Here is an 18,232-nt window from a genome sequence, read left to right as displayed (position 1 = left end):
ATATCAAATACATCATTGCTGAATTATATGCATGTACACTTCTCTGCAAGACAAACTTGAAAATTTTGGTATCATAAAGTTATAAGTCAACTCCAAAGAGCTCCTTCTGATTTCTTCATCTGCAACTGACCTAATATTTTAGTAGATAATTTGATAAAGCCTTTTTGGAAAATGCATGACCACTTCACCCTACTACCTACCACTAGTTCCATCAATAAAGGAAAAGAGTTTTTGTTTTGGTTGAAACCTGTGTCTTTTATTTCAAGAAAGTATTTCCAGTCTTTGCTTTCTTTTATTTCATTAAATATAGATGCAGATTACCTTTATCAAAATCAGTACCTTTAAATATATGTTCTCCTTGTTGATAAAGTCTTAGAACTAGAATAAGAATTATTCTGCAAGAAAAATTTAAATCAAATTTCTTCTTCTACTTAAAAACCATGAAAACTGTAGGTGAATATTCTGTAGGTGAGCATACCTTTGATTGATAAAAAAAAATTAATGTTTGATATAATTCTTTGGACAGGGTTTAACATGTACATGATTTGTATTTCTGACTTTTATTACAGAAATAAAATATTATACCAGAAGAAAAACAACAGTATTTTGGCACTTCAAAATTGAACCATAAACCAAAAATTGAACTGCATTTTCTGAACCAGTGAAAAATCCTTTGAGTCAGGCACGATTAGGGTCATTTTATAGATGGAGAAACGGAGACCTGAGAAGTTAAGCCACTCAGTCCCTCACCAGTCAGTGGTAGAGCCAAGATTTACACCAGGTGGACTGACCCCAAAGCCAGTGCATGTTCTACGCCCCCATGCGTCTTTACACCTAAGGCACAGCAAAGCCACCAGGAAAAGTCTGCAGAGTTACGGGTCCAACTTGGGAACATTATTCAGTCAGAACTCAGGCTCAGAGAATTATGTGAAACTACAGCTCTTCTAGTAAGTTGTGTCAGGTGGGATTTGGCAAGAGACCCAAGATACTAATTAGGTCCTCAGCAAAGCAGTTTTTTTACTGGAGTCTGTACTTTTCAATGCTGTAAATCTGTGCTTAGGTGGCCTCAACATTAACCTAGTCCCTGGCAAAGTGGTGACCAGGCATTAAGCAACTACTCAATCAGCTGCTGCTGCTCTTGTCTGTATGCAGGAGAGAGCACCCAGGATTTTGTCTTTGGTGTGATGATTTATTCCCTTTAGGAAGATAAAGTTGTTGAGGAAACTGGCTTGAGTCCTTCCCCTTATGTATTCCTGATTTTTATCTCCACTGGGACTTGGCTGGCCCACAGACAGAAACACAGAGAGATGAGAGTTCTAACAGCATCTGAAATCATGAGGTCCCTGGGTCTCTGTGGGCTTGGAGAAATCACTGTGGTCCCTTGTGCTTTGACATGTCTCCCTGATTTAAAATCTACTTTGTGGGAATACAGGGTAACAGTTCCAACCACTGTCTTTGAAGTCAGAGTAGCCTGGTTTCAAGTCTAGACCATGTCATGATCGCCTTTGTGATTACAGGAAACTTCCTGAAGTTCTGTGTCTCAAACTTCCATCTTTAAAATAAGAACACAATTGGGGCACCTGGGAGGGCTCAGTGGGCTAAGTGTCCAACTTCGGTTCAAGTCATGATCTCACAGTTCATGGGTCCAGGCCCCGTGTCAGGCTCCGTGCTGACAGCTAGAGCCTGGAGCCTGCTTCACATTCTGTGTCTCCCTCTCTCTCTCTGCCCCTCCTCGGCTCGTGTTCTGTCTCTCTGTGTTGTCAAAAATAAATAAATGTTAAAAATTAAAAAAATAATAATGACTTAACAACAGCCATCTCAAGGAACTGATATGAGGGCTAAATAATATGGTGACTGTTAAGGACAAAGCCTGACATACAATAGATGCTCAATAAACATCAGCTATTCTTTTTTTAAGTTTTTATTTATTTTGAGAGAGAGAGAGAGCATGTGAGAAGGGAAGAGAGAGAGGGAGAAGAGAAAATCCCAAGCAGGCTCTGCACCATCAGCACAGAGCCTGACATGAGGCTCGAACTGATGAACAGTGACATCATGACCTGAGCTGAAACCAAGAGTCAGACGCTCAACCGACGTGAGCCACCCAGGTGCCTGCAGCTACTCTTTATTATAATAATAATTATTATCATTATTGTGTGAATATTTCTGGATTTATGTTAGCTTGCAGTGGTAATGGCATACGTAGAAATTAAACAATCCTCATCCAATCCAAAAGAAAATCCTCAAACCCTACTTTAGTCTCATGCTTCAATCTTCTCCTGCACAAGAAAACAAAAGCCTGGTTTAGTTTGTATCACCTCTCCCTGTTTGCCTTCTAGTAAAGATGTGAAGACAGTTAAGTGTTCATCAGAACCTGAGTAATACAAAATTTGTTATATTTAGAAATTGTTCTGAAAGATGAGTCACAGAGAAAATCATAAAGCAAATCTTAGAGGCTTCAGAAGAGCACAGGATTTATCACTCAACAGATGTTTAAGATTATGAGCACCTGTTATGTGCAAAACATAAGGCTGCACACTCTTGGGGATACAGACAGTTGGTTCCTTCAAAGAGCTTAATAACAGTGGAAGAGATAAGATGTAAACACAATAGTACAGCTCTTCACGACTTGACCCTTAAGCCATGACTGCCAAGTGAATGGGCTGTACAACAAGACCCAGAGGCGTCCAAGACATCTCAGGGGGTTGAGGGAATTGGCAGAACTTGAAAGTGGGAGAAAGTTGTGTCTCAAAGGCTTATTAGGAACTGAATCAGAGAAGGGCAAGATGAACACAGGCAGGTAGGCTACACTGGCCATGTTTGGGAACAGTATGTAGAGCAGCTTGGCTGGAGGGGAAGGTCCAAGAAGGTGAATAGTTGAAGACAATCTAAGAAGGTTTGCGAAACGCTGCCTCCATTTCTGCTATGGTTTCAGGCTATAACATAACCCTTAGTGGGGACGACAGAGTCACTGCCCAGGTATGGTGAGTGGCTTCTCTGTGGCATTGTGAAAGAGCAGAGGCAGTCATCTGGAGCTGGCTAGAAGCTCACTCTGAGCCCACAGTGGGACTCTGGCTGTGAGAGTGAAGGCAGACTGGAAACCAAGTTTCGTCATCAGCACCCTCTGCGCTCAGGGCTGTGGGAGGACTCCTGATGAGCACTGGAAAATCATATACTTAGCATTCGCCTCCACGAGGGTCAGGCAAGGCCCCTTGCCATTGCACCTGCACTCAGGAAACGGCTCACTCACAGCCCTGGGAGAAGTCCAGCACCATTCGTTTAGGTCTCTGTGCCCCGGAGACTAAAGCGCAGGCTATTCATGAACAACTGTCTTCATCGGAAAACCATTCTGTCTCTAGTAAGAGAGAAGCTAAGTCAGAGATACAGTGCTCAGAGTAACCCACCAGTTTGGGGCATTTATGTAATTCCAGTTGGTGTGTGAAATTGGAGGACTGCTTAATTTAAGGTGGGAGAGAGTTTCTTGTGTCCTGCTGTCCCTGGAAAACAGGCACAGAGAACAATGGAGTAAGCTATTCAACTCATCAGATGATATAAAACCTTCAGAGGGGTGAAGAGCCTTCAGAAGTGCTCATCTCCTCTTGCTGCACAGCAGATTTGCATGGTGGCTCAGTGAGTAGCCAGCTGCCTAGCAGGACACCCAGCTGTAGGAATAACTAAGAAGCATTCCAGGGCTGGTTAAGCTTGCGGGTGCACATGTGGAAGATGAGGTAGGGGAGGCCGGAATGGAGTGAGAGACATCTATCTGTACAGGCATCCAAATGGATTCTCCCATGAATGAGAGGGATGTCTGAAAATGGAGAATTTTGAAAATGGCACTGCAAAAGGTGGGGACAGTGAGGCAGTGTGCTGAGGCAATGCATACCAAACAAAGAAGCAAAAATCCCCTAGACCTGAGTGCCAACACCTATGTCCCTTGTTGGCTTATTTCCTGGGTAGCCCCTCCAGATAATGGTATGAATTTTTTCCTGATAACATCTTTAAACTTCTAGTTCCACTGCCTTCTGAAATGAAGCAAGTTGTTGTTATTGTTTTCCTATCTCCTGGCACGTCCACAGTGAAAATAAGTTCAGTCGAGACGTGAATTCAGTCATCTGTCTGTTCATTATGTCTGCTGGAGACCAAGCAAACTTTTAGCCTTTTATATCCATATGCCTATTCCAGATGTGGTGACATAACCAGAAGTGCTGGGAATCTACCAAACAACTGGGATGATGAGTATGGAAGGTCTGTAGATGGTTCCAGACTTTCAGTCTGAACCCACCTTCTAGCTATGCCATTTACTCATTCAAATAGCACTGCCTGAGTACCCATTCGTTGAGCACCACACTAACTAAGGACCATAGGAGACAAGCAGGAGGAGTTTTCTCTCTGGTAGAGGATCACCCAGGCATGTAACTATGATAAAAGGGAGAGACTGAGAACTGCATGAGAGGAGAGAAAGAGAGATTCTCACCCGAGTAGGGAGGGTGGGCTTTCAAGAAAGATACTGAGCTGAAGAAAACCTGGATAGTGAAGATGAAAGGGGAAGCAAACTGGGTAGCAGAGATACCTTGAGCAAAGGGTCTGCGATGGTCAAGCTTGGGGTAGGCTCTGAGAACAGTGCCGCTAGAATCTGGACAGAGACTAGGGATGGGAAGGAAAAGAGTTGGAGTCAAGTTGCAACAGCAGCTGAAAGTCAGGTCTGAACCAACTCCTACTCTCCCTTCCTTTGCTCTGCTCTTCTTCCTTTTTCTTCCTTTCATTTCCTTTCACTTGCTTTCTTTCTCTCCAGTTAAAATCCCCTCCATCTCTGCCTCCATTTCTCCATCCATCCCAGACAGTGCGAAGGAAGGGGACATGGGATTAGCATAGGACTCTCACTGCTCTGGAGAAGCAAGTCAGAGATTGACTGTCCCCCCCTCAAGAGGACACAGCCCACCACCAGAGAGTGAAAAGGAGACACCCAGAACTCTGGCTGGAAAACCCTATGTGCATCTCTGTGGCACAGCTGAAATCTGCAGGCTCACAGACATGCCTTCCTGCTTGGCAGAGAGAACAAGATGGTGAAGGGACCCAGAAGAGATGCAGGAAGCTTCGGCTGTGAGAGGAAATATAGGGAAGTGGTTGAGAATGTCAACTCTGGAGACAGATGTGAACAGTTATGGTACCATTTTATAAAGGGCGTGAGAGTTCCCACCCTAGTGTGTTAAAAGGGTTAAATGAGAAAATGTTCACAAGGTGCTCAGCACAAGGCCCCATCCACACGAGTGCTCAATAAATGTTAGCTTTTTACTGTTTTATTTATGACAGAAAACTAAGACCAGGAAGGACTAAAATCTAAGCCAAACAAATCAACAGCATTCCAAAGGGAACTGAGTGGAATATAAAGACCTCAGGCTTTGGAATCAGAAAGACCCAGGTTGGAACCACTTTCTAGCTGTGGGACTGTGGCAGCTTGAGGTGACTCAGTCTCATTTTCCCCAGCTGCAAGAGGGGGATGAAAGCACATCTTTATTTGTATATGAGGATATATATATATATATATATATATATATATATACACACACACACACACACACACACACACACACACACATATACACATCCATTTTTGGAAGGATTATTATGAAGATTATAGATAACATAACTAAAATCCCTTGATGTGGTAGGCCCTCAATTATTAATAGTAGAAACACTTGAGCTGTGACTTCAAGAATTTTTACTTTGTCTAGTGCCCAGGCTGACAGGCTCCTTGAAAGAGGTCTGATTGTTTGGATTCCCCACCCAAAGTTCCAAGCCCCGCACCTTTCTCTTCTCACCCCCACCACCATCCACCCAGATCTATCACAGACTATCCTCTTGTGGTGGCCACTTGGGAGCTGCATGGCTAAATAAACAGATTCGTTGAGCATGGAGACAATATTGACCCCATACCGGAATGCTGCGTCAATTGAAAACTTAAAATTAGTGGCAATTTCTTCTTTTTTATTGTAATCAAGCATACTAAATTTTTCAGGAATTTTTAACTCTAAAAACACCATGGATACTCAATACTCTGCTAATGACATAAACTCAGCAAGGAAAAGAACCAAGAGCACTATTTAGACATCCCTAGAGTGGGAGTAGAGTGGGAGTAATAATGGCAGCAGTAATAATATCAATGCCCACCTTTAATATTAAGCACCAGGCCATGTTCTGAGCACCCAACACACATTTTCCTCTCCCATGGATCACGAAAGTAGGACCTGGGAAGTGGCATGCTCAGGGTCACACAGCTAGGAAATGGCAGATCTGGGACCTGAACCTGGATGGGCCAGCCTCAGAGCCTGTGAATGTGACTACCCTGCTAAGTGCTGGCACAGAGAAGAGCAGTCTGAAGGTCATCAATGGAAACAAAGCAACTGGCTGTGCCAAGGATGTGGGGCTCTCGGTATTAGGTCGCATGAGAGAAAGCACACCAAGTGCACCCAATGATGGCGTGATCACTCATCATTCATGCATTCACCCAACACAGAGAGTCTACTCCAGAATCGGCAGGGTGTTGTTACTCCAAAGCCCCATTCTACTTGCTGAGTCACAGAGCTGAGATCTCCAAGTGCACAAGGACTGCGACTTGGCTCTGTATTTCCCATGTTGGGCACAGCACCTGGTGTGAGAGAGCACTGAGTAGAGGTTTGTGAAGTGAATGAGAAAACAAAGGAACCACCAACAAACTAAACTAGTAAATGACTGACATTTCTGTTTCTCTTCTTCCCTCCTCAACTTCCACGACTTGAGAGCTTTCCCAAGACAAGATGGGAAGGAAAACAGTAGCACCCCTGAACCTAATCCCATGAGATGCTCCAAACAGGAAATGGCATCACAGAATTATTCTAATTCAGATGGATGGTCCACACTAAGAAAAGCCACTTAGTGACTGTAGCTTGAGACAGTGTCTGTGGCCTACATAGACAGTTTCCAGGAAAAACGGGTTTCTATAAGCAAACACTGGTGATAAGCCAAGTGGAAAATCTTGACCACAGTCACATCAGACATCACTGGGCCCTTTGATGGTTTATCTGTATAAAAGAAAGTAATTTTCTCTATAAGCACTGGATTTTATAAATTTTGCTCCAGCTAAGTTATTCTTCAGCTTATCAAATCATGCATTGCCACATCTCATCATTCTGTAAATGATACCTAGTGTCAGAGAGAAAAATCTGTGCTTAAACGATATGGAAATCACACAGTCTCAAAGCCTCTGAGCTCAAATGTAGTCATGTCATCCTCTTTTCCTCCCTGCAAAAAGTGCAAAATGCAGGACTTATAAGCTTTTAAGGTGGTGGACAGGGGAGACAGGGCATTGGGGAGGGAGGAGAAGGGCTTTCCACAGGTCCAGTGACCTGCACTGCTCCTTAATCAGTAGAAGGGAATCAGGGTACAGCAGAATACACTTGACAGCAGAGACCAGCCCATTTTGCGCTAACTGCATGGATAAATCAAGCTGCACCTTTAGTGGAGGATGAGGAGGGAGGGACTAGATAGAGACGGAGTGACCTGACCCACACGGTTAGGCTACATGGCCCTTTCCAGAGACACCAACACTTTAAGAATGTAGCTGCTAAAACAATGTGGAGGTAAGAATAAAGACAGGGTGGTGAGGAAGAGCTGTAGAGAGTAGGAGAAAGAAACTGAGGGAGAGGGGAAAGAGAAAATGGGCAAGGAAAGCAAAGTCATGGATGTATTTTTATTTACTGAATACTAATATAGGGCTCACTATTTGCCAGGTATTATTCTAAGCACTTTACAAATACTAACTTACTTAATCCTCATTATTAGCTTCATTTCTAGAAGAGAGAAGGAAGCTAAGCATGGAAAGAGTCAATGAGCTGACAACATATGGCCAGCAAGTGGCAGGGCCAGGACTTGAACCCAGGAAGCTATGCACCGGTCCATATTCTTACCCACCCCACATCAGGAAAGTCTTAGACCCTGTTGCAATGGGAGTATCTGGCCCAAGGGCATTAGCATCCCCTTGAAACAGCTTTAAATATAGTTAGTTAGTTAGTTACTTAGTTAGTTAGTTAGTTAGTTAGTTAGTTAGTTAAGGAATGTATCTCTTCAACAACTAGTCTTACAACATCAGCTATGTCCTTGTGTATGAATATAAATCAGGGAGACAGTGAAGGGGATGGTTCTCCTTTGAGCTGTAAAAAGAAAATGGTAGCCCATGGATCAAATAAAAGCAAATTAGCAGCCATAATTTGGCTAACATGCCCAAGAGTTCCCATATGCCAGCATTATATTCTCACTATGTCACCAGGGGCTGGGAGGAACAAGACATTTAGGTGTGATATTAACAGAAAAGTAGCTTTGGGTATAAATGCTATTATATTAACGATGAAGTCTGGTCAAACAAGCTGCCGGGAAAACTGGCTTAAGATGGACTCAAAAACCGGCAGCCAGAAGACTCCCGGTCCCTCCTGATTCTCAGGTTCTATTTTCCAGCAGTCTCCTCATCCATCACAGGGAATTCTGTCTCAGGCCCCCTTCGTATCTCTCTGCAGTTTTACTTCTCTCAAGTTCCCTCTCCGGCCCCAGTTCTTGGCACAGTCCATCCCCATCATGGGCGTGGCTGGAGTTATCTTCTCTGAAGAGACTGCTCAGCTCCACGTATGCCCACCTTACCAGATTCTCAGCCCCAGGCCATCGGGAACTCCCAGCTATGACGAGTGTGAATCACGCTGCTGGGAAAATTGAGGAGTTCTCATCAGTTCTTCCCGTGAATAACTTCCATAAAAGTGTGCCACACTCAGTCCAAGACGGTTTGGGGCAAGAAGGGCCTGGACAAAGCTCTTGGTATCATGTATCCTTTTGCGAGCTAGATGCCAAAGAAAGCAAACCCAAGACAGTACTTTCTGTGTTCCCGTTCTATTCCAGCTGTGGGCTCCTCTTCCATCCATTCCTTTGTGACCCTGCTTTTGAAAATCCTTCCCCTGCCCACCTCCTCACCCCAGCCCCACCCTGTAGGAACTCTTCCTGCCTTAGTCTCTAGCTAGAGTGCCTTTTTGGTTAGAGTGTCCAGCTCTCTGTGTCCAGATGGCATGTCTCACGTTACTCTAGCCTTACTGGGATCACAGATGGTATTTCCCTGTGCTTCAAAAGCACACTAGAAAAAATCTTTTGCGACACACTGAACTACATGTCATAAAGTTGTCTTCAAAGGCCCACCACAACTATAGAAAAGTGCCCATATAAAGACAAACAATTTGGGCTTTAGCTATCTGCTGCTGTCAGCTTTCTGGGAGCATTATACCATAAAGACTGTCCGCCAATAAACAGCATGTTTGGAGCTAGGGTGCTTTATTATGGGGGAAGAAACATAGCTATAAAAATTAGGACATGTCTGACCACAAGAAGACAGAGTCTCAAGAGAGCCCCTATGTTTTAGTTGTGACCAGTGTTCCCTGAGGCAGGCAAGGGAGACTGGGAATGGTCCCCATTGTGTTCTCTCTCAGCATTTCTTCCCCTCCAGCTCTGCTGCTCAGTCTTTTGTCCTGACTTCTCTTCAGGAGGCAACAGAAAAAGCATGGACAGACTCTCCCAAGATACAGAGAGGCCACTGGAGGGGATTAGCACTGAAATCCTTCCAGAGCAGCTACAGGGCAGGGAGCCAGAGGGTGAGCCAAGGGGTCTTCTGCTATTTCATAAGCGTACGTCTCACCCTCTAATTGGACTCTTTCTCCAGAGCGGAGCCATTTCAGCACCCAGAGAAGGCTGACTGTTGAAAAACAAAACTGACTGGCTCACATGCGCACCCACCATCCCTCTGTGGGACCTCAACTCTCAGAAAGCTGATAATTACTAAAACACCCACATGATTTTCTGTTGCTTGCTCCACTGTATTGTGAGTCAGAAAGGGCATAGGAAAGCCTATCACCTGCTGTCCTGGGGTTTCCTACCTTAGGTAGAGGAGAATCCACTGCTCTTGTCCTTAGAGGGGAAGACCAGAGTGGTTGCCATGGATCCAGTAATGCTACCCAAAAAGCCTCATTTTCACTAATGTTTGAGTAGCGGTATTATCGGGGGCTGCTGCATGGCCAAACAAACCACTGATAGTGTACTCACAGATCACTTGGCCTCTGCCTTGAGTTCCCAGAAACTGGAAACAAGAACATGCTGCCATTTGCACTGAGAATGTTTTAAAACAGTTGTATTTACGTTACTCTTAACAATGAAAAGGAGTTGTTTTGCATTTCCTCAGAACCACTATACATGTCTCCTTAATACCCAGTGAGGCACATGGGATGAAAATTGGCATATTATGCTCCTGTGTAATCATATGAAAAGTCAGACCCTTTAAAGAATGCCCAGTCTGTCTGTTCCAATCCACGGACACATGGCTAAACTTTGCAGGGCCAAAAAGCAGGGCTACCAAAAGCAATCAATGGCTTCCTCCTGTCACAAGGAGAAAATAAGCTAGTGAGTAAAGTTTTCTCAAACGTAAACTTCATTCCCATAAATTTTACTTACCAATTACCCATTTCCAGTGACCAGGACTCAACATCAACTCAACACATGGCCAAGTGGCACCAAATATTTGCAGAAAAAGGCTGTTCAGTGGCAACAGCTCAAGCCAACTTGCTGGATAGAGCAGAACAAGGAAGCCTCTGTATATGAATAAAAGAGTGTCTCATGGACCACGTGGGCAGAGTGGAGCGAGGCCCCAGAGAGGGGCACACACTATCTATCTGAGCCTCCTTCTACACATCTTCATTCTTCTTTCCTTTGAATTGGCTTGTTTTGCTACTTAGTCCATGCAGTAGAAGATGGTTACCCACACCTCCCAAGATTACTTGTTAACTTCCCAGTAAATAAAGAAACTGCTCCTCTCAATTAGTCGCAAATATCGCAGTGAGAAAACCTGATAGGCCAGTTTAAGTCAGGGTTCTTCACCTAGTCCAGTAAGCTATATCCAGAGGGGTGAGGTCACGTGATACAAAATGGCCATAAGAGGTCTTGTAACCTGGGCATTAAGGCAGTTGCAAGAGAGAGACGTAGCAGTGAGAAGCTACTATACCAGGGACACCATATATCAATGCTCTAGCAGGCCACAAAAAGTTCTATGTGGCCAAGCAAACACCACTAAAACCCAGAAGGGAAATACTCAGTTTTAAAATGTTTTCCAGAACACTTTTCTTAGTAGAGGAAAAGAGAGAACAGTTCTGCAACCACATCTAATCCTACAAGATAACAGACTGCTTTGCAAATAAGGTACTGAAACTCACAGTGATTAGGTAAGTGACGCGAGGTCACCTGGCTAGAAAATGGTAGAGCAAATTTCAAACCCATGTGGGACTCCAAGACCCCATCCGTGCTCCATTCATTACTCATGCTGCCTCCCAAATGAACTCTGCCCCAGATAAGTACCAAGCACTGATGCAGCCAGTCCTGTCAGGCTTCTGACCTCAGCGCCAAGACACCCGGCATCCTCAAGCTGGAAGGGCCCAGCGGGCACCTGCCCACTGCTCTGCTCTAACACCCAGGCCACGTCCCAGGTAAAACATCTCAGCCCTGAGCTGCTCATAGGTCGTATACTGTTCAAGTGCTACCGATGCCATTTTCCTGTTTGCGTTTTGTTTTTGTTTTTGTTTTGTTTTTACAGTTCGTTGCTCATCCTAACTGTCAGCAGCAATTGCTTACCATGTGGTATGAAAATCTCTCAGGCTTACGTCAACAGTCTATCGCTGTGAAATTCCTGGCTGTCTTTGGAGTCTCCCTAGGCCTCCCTTTTCTCGCCATAGCCTATTGGATTGCTCCGTGCAGCAAGGTACAGACTGCTTAAGGTGCATGTCGTTTGCAGTGATTTCTTCTCTCTTCTTAGCATGACCTCAAGTCCATTTGTTCAAATCAACAGCTGAGCACTTCCTGTGTTTAAAAAAAATAGTCCTGAGATACTCAGCTCAAGTAGAAAACCACACAGACCTGGGCTTTTTGTTTGTTTGTTTGTTTTTTCATTTTTTTTTTTTTTAAACAGAGAGGAGTGATAATATGGGGAATTTAAAATACATGAGCCATAATCTGATCAATAATAGAAGAGAGAGGGAATACAAGGCACTTCTGCTCTTCTAATTATGCGATGTCCTAGACATGTCCTCTACACTCACTTTGATAATTATAATAACGGTAATAGGAAGAGCCAACATTTATTGAGTACTTTCTTTTGGCTAAGCCCTTTTCATGGAATATCTCATTTCCCTCCCTCAATTACATTCTGACACATATATTTTATGAAGTAGGTTCAGAAAAGAGAAATAACTAATAGGCTGAGAGTCCGATGCAGCTCATCTGGGGACAGTGCAGACCCATCTCAACATCGTCCCAGTTTCCCTGGCTTCCTTCATTGGGCTCTGTCCCACATGGGCAGCTAATTAGGTCACAAGAAGGAAAAGACAAAGGAAAGAAAGAGAGCTGGAAAGGTGCAGAGCTGGGTTCTTTTCTCACAGGGAAGGGGCATGTCCGGTGCCTGCTGGTGAGGGAGGGAGTGGAGCCCACACGAGTGCCAAGCTGCCAACCTTGCCACACCCCAGTCCCTACAGCCTAGCCATCTGATCCTGAGCCTCAAAGAGCCACAACAGTCACTGCAGCTTCAGGCAAGGTTAGCACGTATGGGACTAAATCATGGAGAAATGATTCCACAGGGAATGCGATCAGCAAATGTGGTTAATGAAAAATGGAACCTCTCATTTAAAAAAAAAAATTGTTTTAAATGGAACCTCTTGTCAACACCACTAAGAGGAATGTCTTGCCAGGATGATGGGCCCAACACTTCAGGGCTGCTGCTGAGGCCACCCAACCAGGCAGGCAGTGAGCTCACTGCCTTAGAGTAAGACGTGGGCCACCGAGAGAGGGGAGGATTCAGACTCCTTCTTCTGTAAAATGGTACTAAATATAAAAGGCCTCAAACTGAATACGTGTGGTATTCAACCTTACATCTACTGAGGATTTTGTTTCTTTGACAGTCTACCATGTCATGGATTTCTAAATCAGAACTCCCCAAATGATACATATGTAAGTGAAGGCAATTTTTTTTCTCTTTCATTACAAGCTGAAAAAAGTACATTGCATAAAAAAACCTAACCAGACTTAAAACTGGGTTAGAGTAGGTCACTGGTTTTAGGCACATGTTTTCATCCTGGAATTCTCTAGTCTGTACTGCAGGTTAGGTCCTTGCCTTCCTCCAGAGTCATCACAGATGGACAGGGATACTCACCTCCATACTCTATGATCCCCAAACTAATTTCAGGACATCCAGTTATTAAAATGATAGCCAGTTGGTAGACAAAACACTGACAATCCTCACTTTTGCTTTTAAAACCAAATGTGACAGCTACCAGAAAACGGACTAGCCAACACCAACAAATTGGTTTGCCTCTGCCTGCTTGGTGGCCTAGGGAAATATTGAGGAAGAAATGATATTGCAGTTGCTGACTAAATTGTTTAGATTTTCAGTAGGTCTAAGAAGAATATCTTGGCCAATATCATGAAGATGTGATGCCAAAAAAAAAAAAAAAAGATGCATAAAGGTGGAGGGAATTCTGGACTTTCCTGGGGTCCGATATAAATCCTGGAATCTGATACCACCATGAAACATACGGTCACACCTACAGTCGACTTCTAGAATATTCTGGAAGAAATGATTGCAGGAAAATTTAACCCAATGGCTGAGGCTTCCTCTCCTCTGTTCAGATACCTGTCTGATTGACATCTGGTGTTCCCAGAGCTTCCAGTAATACTCCAAAAAAGAGCACTAAAGATAAATATGAGCTGGCCATTATGCCACCTGTGCCTTCTGGGCACTTTCTGGGCTGCAAGTCTGAGTTCAACACTTTGGAGGGTGTGTCCATATTGGAGTGACAAGTCTTAGTCTGTGGCATGTGATAATTCTTGCTGGCACTGCTCATTCTGAGGAAAGATTCTCTCATTAAAGAGGGAAACTTTAGTTGTCCAAGTGGCTCTGAGGCAGTCAAAGGACAGATAAAACAGCCAAGATATTTTTAGTCTTTCCTTTCACCACTCTGAAAGAAATCCTTTCAAGTTTGGCAAATATATTACATTACTGGGGATTATAAAAGGGTCACATCTTCCATGTGAAGAAACCAGGACTCTCCAAAGGCTCCAGAATACAACGTCCTCCCAAGAAAAGTGGCACAGTGGAGAATTCTGTTAATGTGCTAGCATCCCTCCTCCCAAGGGGTCACTTCCTTTATACCTGTCCAATAAATCTATGGAAAAGCCAGCGTCATTCCAGCAACTTCATATTCTAACCACAATTTGACACCTGCCTCAAAGAAATTATACGCTGATTTTTTTATAAACATATTCGTAAAATGTTACTGCTAAACCTCATCAGTCAGCTAATGTCCATCAATGTCTAACAAATATTGAAGTTTCTGTTTCCAAATTAACACTGCATTTACACTTAATAGCTGCTGCCCTAATTTAGGGACCATTAGGGACACCAAAATTACTTGATTGGCTTGCTAAAATTATCTCATCATTTCTTTCCCATTGAATTCCCACTGCTGTCAATTCTACTTGTATTTAAAGTTTTGAGGGTCCCTATGAATGAAAGCTAAATAAGGATATTATAAGGATTATAAGAGTGTCAACAGAAGTTCAGCTTAGTAATATAGTGGCTGAAGAGGGTAACCAAATCACAGATGTGTACCTAAGGTGATAATGCCAGGTCTGGATCATGGGACAGGCCTGTCAAGGTCAATAAAGAGAACAGTGACATTTTTTTGATCATTTCTCATCTTAATCACGAACACGGCTGAGGTCATGCAGCACACTGGGAGGCTGGTGAGTTCTAACCTGCACCAATGCTCTCAGGTCCATCTTTTCCCACCAAGCTCTTCCTCCTCTCAACAAGGGCTCTGATGCCAAGGGTGTGTATACCCTGTTTTCCACCATTTGCTATTCCATTCCAATTCATAATTTAGGTTCTCTGCGTATTAAAATCTGAGAGCTGAAAGAAGAACAGTCATCCTCAAGGGCTCAAACAGTGTCTCTACAGCAGGTGGACTGGGGCAGAAGTCCACATGATGCAAGTGTTGAGGAACCACACAAGTTTTCATGATAAGGGTGTGAGAGGTGAAACTGATTTCCTCCAAGCCTGTTAACCTTGACTGTTTAATTATCCTTATAAATCAATCCCAGGACTCAGACAAGGAGAGCTGTAAATACCTTCAGCCTCCTACCTGAGGTCTCTGCATTAGACGATGCATCAGTCCACACACTACCACATAACTCTCAACTGAGGAATGCCAAAGTGTTAGCTGCCACGCCCTGACCCCTCAGCCTGGTGCCAAACAAAAACACCCAGTGAGGAGGTGCAAGGAACTCTGCAGCTTTGGAAGATCCCTGCTTTGCCTTGCCAAAGCTGAACTGGTTTGACACAAGGGTCCTCACACCATGCAGTCCAGGGCCAACCAGGAGAGGACAATGATGTCAAAGGTCTGAGCCCCCCTCATTCGCCCCTAGCAGACAGCACTAGATTAAAGAAAATGATGCTGCAATTTTTAAAGCATTGCCATGGAGCGGAAATTTGTGCCAGGAAATAGAGCGTATTTCGCTCTTATATTACAAAAGTGTCTGCTCTCAAATCCAAAAGGAGAGTCCCTCACCTGACACCTTGCCAGGACAGGATTTAAGAGTACCAGAAGGCTGATCACTTCCACACGTAGCCCGGTCTGAGTCCTGCAACATTCTCTCCCCAACTCTCCATCGATAGTAGCAACGTTGAAAGGAAGAACCAACCCTTACAGCTTATTCTAGGCCCTCCAGTGTCCAGCAACATGTTGCACATAGACAGGACCCCAGAAGAGCTCACGGCATAAATGCACTAGGACTCTGTGTAGCTTCCACCTTGTGAACCCTTGTGTACAAGCTTTTTAAGAGCCAGCTGAGTTTAAGTTTCCCCTTAGAAGAATTGCATGAGGCCCTCCAGTGTCACATAGTAAGTGCTTCCTGGCACTTCACATATGCTTCACGTGTGCCAGGACCTGCTCTGCTTTCTGCACGTTATTCACTTCTTACATCAACCCTATTTAACAAGTTATATGTTATCCCCTTTTTACAGATGAAAAAACTAAGACACAGAGGAACTAAGTAACATGCCAAAAACTATGGAGCTGTGACTGAAATCTAGGATCTCTGGCTCCAGAGACCTGACCTTAACCATTGCACATGAGTGCACATGCACGCACACACACAGAGGCCTGCCCTCCCACACTTTCCAGTACATCAGCAGCATTAGAACCTTCAATACTGAATATAAGTATCTTAACTGTTGCTTACTTGACTTTGCAATGCATCTGATTCAGAAATTTAGAGATGGCAGGACTTTTCTAGAAGGGAGGAGTCAAAACCATGACACGAAACTCTACTCTTTCCTCTTCTTTCCCGAGAAACCCTACCTTCAAGAGTCCATTATCACTCGGCACCTCTTCAGCCCGCAGGACAAAGGGTGGATTCACAAGGTAATGTGAGAACACCCAGATTAAAGACACCAAGTGAACAACCCCCTTCCCCGATCAAAAAAAAAAAGAAGATTCCTGAGCCCCAGGTTAGACATTTTGATTAAGCGTTTGAAAGGGAGCATATGGAGAAACCCACCCCTAATTTAACCAGGATCTCTAACATTTGAGAACCACTCTGGCCTTGAAGCTGTGCATGTTTCTTTTTGGAACATGATCCATATTTTTCACTGAGCCCTTCCTTGATGCCACTGGCACGTGGTGGCAAGTGAGGGTGGCATTTGCTGAGGGGGGACTCTGGTGGTACAAGACTGGGGAGAGATGTCAGAAACATTCTCTGGGTCTCCTTCTGCAGATATTACCTACCTTGCAGGCATGTGGCTACCAGGTCCCCATTTAGATGACTACACTTATGGCTATGGCTAAGAGCCCAGTGGCATGGAACACAAAGGCTTGCTAACCAATAAAACTCCACCTCTGATTGCTCATGAAGGCCATTCATTTGCAGCTAATTCAAGAGCACTACTCAACTGCTCTCATATTCATATACTTCTCAGAGTTTAAGAATAGTACACAGGAGGTTTGAAGTGAGCCAGAGTACTTGAATACTACAAGCCTAGATTTCCTGGTATCAGTTCTCTGCTCACAAGGTCCAAGTAATGACAGAGCTGCTTAAGCCCATTATTCAGACTCAACAGTTTTGCACCGGTCAGCAAACGGCAGACCAGACCAAGGTCTACATCTCCCAAAGCTCTACCATCTTTTTTTTTTTACACCTACCACTGTTACTTGACCCAGCTATGAGCTGCTGGCATGTTTGGCTGACTTTTCTCCTTTCTTTTATCTCACCTGGAGGCCTTGTGAAAGGAGGAAGTTTTCCCCAGGTGTAATTTGTTTCGAAAATTATCTTTGTGAGACAAATAGGAAATGTCACACACACAACAAAAAAAGAAACAGAAAAAAAGAGAAAAAGAAAGAAAGAAAAGAAAAAGAAAGAAAACCATTAACATGATTTGATCTTATCTGACCTTTATCAAATTTTGACCATTTAAAAAGAAGACTTGAAGCCCAGAAGAAAAAGAGGAAAGGAGCATTAATACCTAACCTCACCTTTCCTCCCTAGGGCTCAGTTCAAGTGGGGACTGAACCCAGGCTCATCTTACACGACACCACAAGAGCCTTATCAGAGTTTTTTCTTATGTTGGTAGTAGATACGGTAATTTTTACAGTCTCGTCTTCTGCCAGACAGTAAGAACCTGAAGGAGGTAACAAAGAGAATATTAAATTCCTCAAACCATGTCTTCTGGGGAATACCAAGGCCAGCTCAGGTTCAGCTGTGTGTAGCTTCCTGGGTCAGGCACCTCACATGGGTGAGAAGGAGCAGTGTCCCTGTGTCCTCCTCCAGGTTGTCACCAGAAGACATAGAGCCTAATGATAAAGGACTGGGGAAACCTGGCCATTAATCCCTGAAGAGCTGGGTCTCTCCCCATGGTCCCTATCTTTTTCTGATATTTCTGGGACCCTGCTGGGGCACACAAGATCTGACATCCCTTTCCCTCTGCGCAGCCTACCCCACTCCCCACCCTTCAGTCAGGCTCCACCTTCCCTTGACTCTCACCACTACCCCAGCTAGGACACACTGACAAGAAACAATGCAGTGACTGTTGAAGGATGACTCCTGGGTACACGAGCATCCTGGCTGGGAAACGGGGCTT

General features: G+C 44.1%; 1 protein-coding gene across 1 annotated transcript in view; it reads left to right on the top strand.

Annotated features, from left to right (window-relative positions):
- Positions 1 to 18,232, top strand: part of TRPC7 (transient receptor potential cation channel subfamily C member 7) — a 139,548-nt gene that overhangs the window by 69,804 nt on the left and 51,512 nt on the right. The window contains exon 4 of the mRNA XM_045489791.1: positions 11,642 to 11,806. Within this exon, the coding sequence (XP_045345747.1) occupies positions 11,642 to 11,806 (165 nt within the window). The remainder of the gene's footprint in view (positions 1 to 11,641; positions 11,807 to 18,232) is intronic.

This window comes from Leopardus geoffroyi, chromosome A1 (assembly GCF_018350155.1).
Source record: "Leopardus geoffroyi isolate Oge1 chromosome A1, O.geoffroyi_Oge1_pat1.0, whole genome shotgun sequence".
In the NCBI taxonomy this organism is placed as follows: domain Eukaryota; kingdom Metazoa; phylum Chordata; class Mammalia; order Carnivora; family Felidae; genus Leopardus; species Leopardus geoffroyi.
This window is presented reverse-complemented; position numbering and strand designations above follow the sequence as displayed.